Source organism: Loa loa, assembly GCF_000183805.2.
Source record: "Loa loa unplaced genomic scaffold supercont3.468, whole genome shotgun sequence".
NCBI classification, from domain to species: Eukaryota; Metazoa; Nematoda; class Chromadorea; order Rhabditida; family Onchocercidae; genus Loa; species Loa loa.
This window is the reverse complement of record NW_018108648.1, coordinates 7,699-10,619: the sequence shown is the minus strand read 5'-3', so window position 1 is coordinate 10,619 and position 2,921 is coordinate 7,699. Positions and strand designations below refer to the sequence as shown.

Sequence of the window (2,921 nt, the reverse complement as noted above, 5' to 3'; positions counted from 1 at the left end):
TTTTAATTAAATAATTTATCATAAAGATGATAAAATTTCAAAATGAAAAATATACCGATTGAGCATTTTCATCGGGTTCATCAACACCACGGATTGCTTGTAATTCACGTGCTATTTCAACCGCATTTTGTACAACTAATTCATCTTCCGTTAAATGATCCGTATGTTTACGCCAACAAAATAATTGCGTTGATGCAATTATATGTGCCATAGTACCAAAACGATGTAATAACATTCCTATGAACTGCAAAATTTGCAAAAAAAAAGTTCACGTAAAGTTCACGTAAAATATTGAATTTAGAAAAAGAAAAAAAGATTTTAACTAACAAAATAGAATTAATAAATTATATAAGATAAAAAAAAAAAATTATAAAGAGAATAAATGAATGAAAAAATATTATATTAAGAATAAAAGTAAAGTTTAAAAAAAAAATTGAAATAGTAAATTTTTGTTAAATTATGATTAAATGAATAAAAATTTGATATAAAAAAAATGAAAATTTATTTTTGGATTAATACCTGAATAATAAGAATAGACATGAAAAAAAGTAGGAAGACTAATCCAATTGGTTCCAATTGCAATCGTGTCACCACCCAAATTGGTTTCCGAATATCCGTACTACACGGAATGATTGTATGATTGTAACGTGGACCTAATGGCCATTCGATATGGATACAATCTTTTTGTAGTTGTAGCAGAAGGACAATAATGATAAATACCGTATTTACCATAAAAAATCCTGAGCAAACCTGAGAGGGAAAAAAAAGAAAAGAAAAATGAAAGATTGTTAAAGTTTAAAAATTTTAAAATCTTAATTATTCAATGATCGATGATTAATAGAAATTTCTAAATTTAATTTTTAAAATATTTTTCCACCTAAAAAGTAAAAGAGAAAAATGAGAGATTGTTAAGGTTTGAAAACTTCAAAATTTATTTTAAAAATTTTAAAAATTTAAATTTTAAAATTTATTAGAAAAAATATTTAATTTTTAAGATATTTTTGTTTTAAAGATATGTTTAAGATGTAATAAAAGTTAAAATATGGCCACAACTATTTTTGCCACAGACTTAGAAAGGTAAATATGTCTTTGATTTGGTAATAGGTTAATTAATATCATTGGTTTACAGAAAGGTAATATTATTATCTGTTTCCATAGCTCCATATGTTTTACAAAACGAAAATAAAACATAAACCTTTCAACCTTTCTCTCTCTCTCTCTCTCTCCTGTCCTTTAAATCAAAAAAAAAAGGTAAAGAAATGAATTTACTAATAGTTTTCATCAAAAAAAAAATCAAAATTTTAATTAAACCATATATTCTAACCTTATTTCTTAATAACTTAAGACCAGTTTTGATATTTTGCTGCTCTAATTGATCATGAATAATTGGTGTTAAATATTTACTGATAACATCATTCCAGAAAATCTCCTCATCCGGATCCAAATAATCCTTTTCCGCTCCTCGAATACACTTATCATTTAACCATATATCGTTTATTTTTGTATTCCATTTCCGATTACGCATAGCGGCAGCTGATTGATTAGTTATATCACGATTATCTTCTATTTCCGCCTAAAAAAAATTTTAAAAGTTCATATTAAATTAATATATAATAATCATTTCTTGTTAGTAATTAATGATTTGATTAATGGATTAATTGAACAGGAATAGAATCAGTTGATATTACACTTAATTAGTGAAATAACCCTAATAATATCTTATGAATTAATTTTTAAAATAAAAATTAATTAGTTAATGTTAATTAGGAAAAAAACATTTGCTCTACCTGATCTTCCTTAATTGAATTATTGTTCCATTTTGATGATTCTGAATTGTTTACTGATGTTGTCACATAAAATGTTTGAGGTGACATTGGTATTCCCGTTGGTTGCAAACCAATTCGATCCAATTTATCCATCATTTCATTAATTTTTCCATTTAATTGCCAAATCTTTAGCAAAGTTTTAGAAATTTAAATTAATTTTAAACTTTTAAATTTATCTCTTAATTTTCTCCCAATTCATTCCCGATCATTCTTATATCGATATACCTGTGCTATTTCTGTCGATTTATCCCTCAGACAACATATTAGACGACATGCTGGTCCACAACCAATCGATATTTCACCATTCATCTATGTAAAAGTTTTAATAATTTTTCAGCATAATTAAAACGAAATAATAATTAATAATTAACGAATAATTTCATTCAATGAATTTGGCAAAAAAAAAAACTTTACACTTTATATTTCATACTGAATATTTATGCTTAATAAAAATAAAAATAATAGCAACTAATTAATAATTAGCAATTGATAATTAACAATTGAAAAGTGAATAAATGTTAAGAAGAAAAAAATTTTAGATATTTAAGAAAGATAAAATTATCGTATATTAATTTATTGCTAATTTTATTCAAATTGCATAACAAAAATTAGCATAGAAAAGAAAGTAACACATTACAGAACTAATTATTTAATTAAATTTGTTAAAATTTTTAACATTTAAATTCATTTTATGCTCAAAAATAACATTACAATCGTTTGATGACAAATAATAATTAGCAATGATCTTTGATCGTTTTGTTTTTTTGATTGTAAAAAAGTTAACCTCATTGGTAGCATTGTTGCTAATTAGATCAACATGCTTGCCATATTTTTGTCTTTCAGGATCTTTTTCTTCCACTAAAATTAGCTATTATTTTTTCCCTTATTTTTAGGATAGATTATTGATTTTCTTTTTTAAACTTATTTCAATCATTTTGTATGAGAATTTAATTATTGATGTAATTAGGAAATAGTTTTCTTGACGAAATTACATTTTATAATTGGAATTTAAAATTTTAATTTTAACCTTTTGGATTCTCACGTGTTCCCCAAGCAATATTATTTAAATTGCATAAGCTATAGATCGGAAGCAAC

At 24.1% G+C, this 2,921-nt stretch overlaps 1 protein-coding gene across 1 annotated transcript; it reads right to left on the bottom strand.

Annotated features, from left to right (window-relative positions):
- Nucleotides 1-37: 37 nt before the first annotated feature.
- Nucleotides 38-2,135, bottom strand: LOAG_14185 (hypothetical protein; the record flags this gene model as incomplete). The annotated part of the gene is made up of 5 exons (XM_020448769.1): nucleotides 38-244; nucleotides 520-750; nucleotides 1,325-1,573; nucleotides 1,788-1,952; nucleotides 2,052-2,135. The coding sequence occupies 5 exons, from the start codon at nucleotides 2,133-2,135 to the stop codon at nucleotides 38-40; spliced, it is 936 nt and encodes a 311-aa protein (XP_020301112.1).
- Nucleotides 2,136-2,921: the final 786 nt, after the last annotated feature.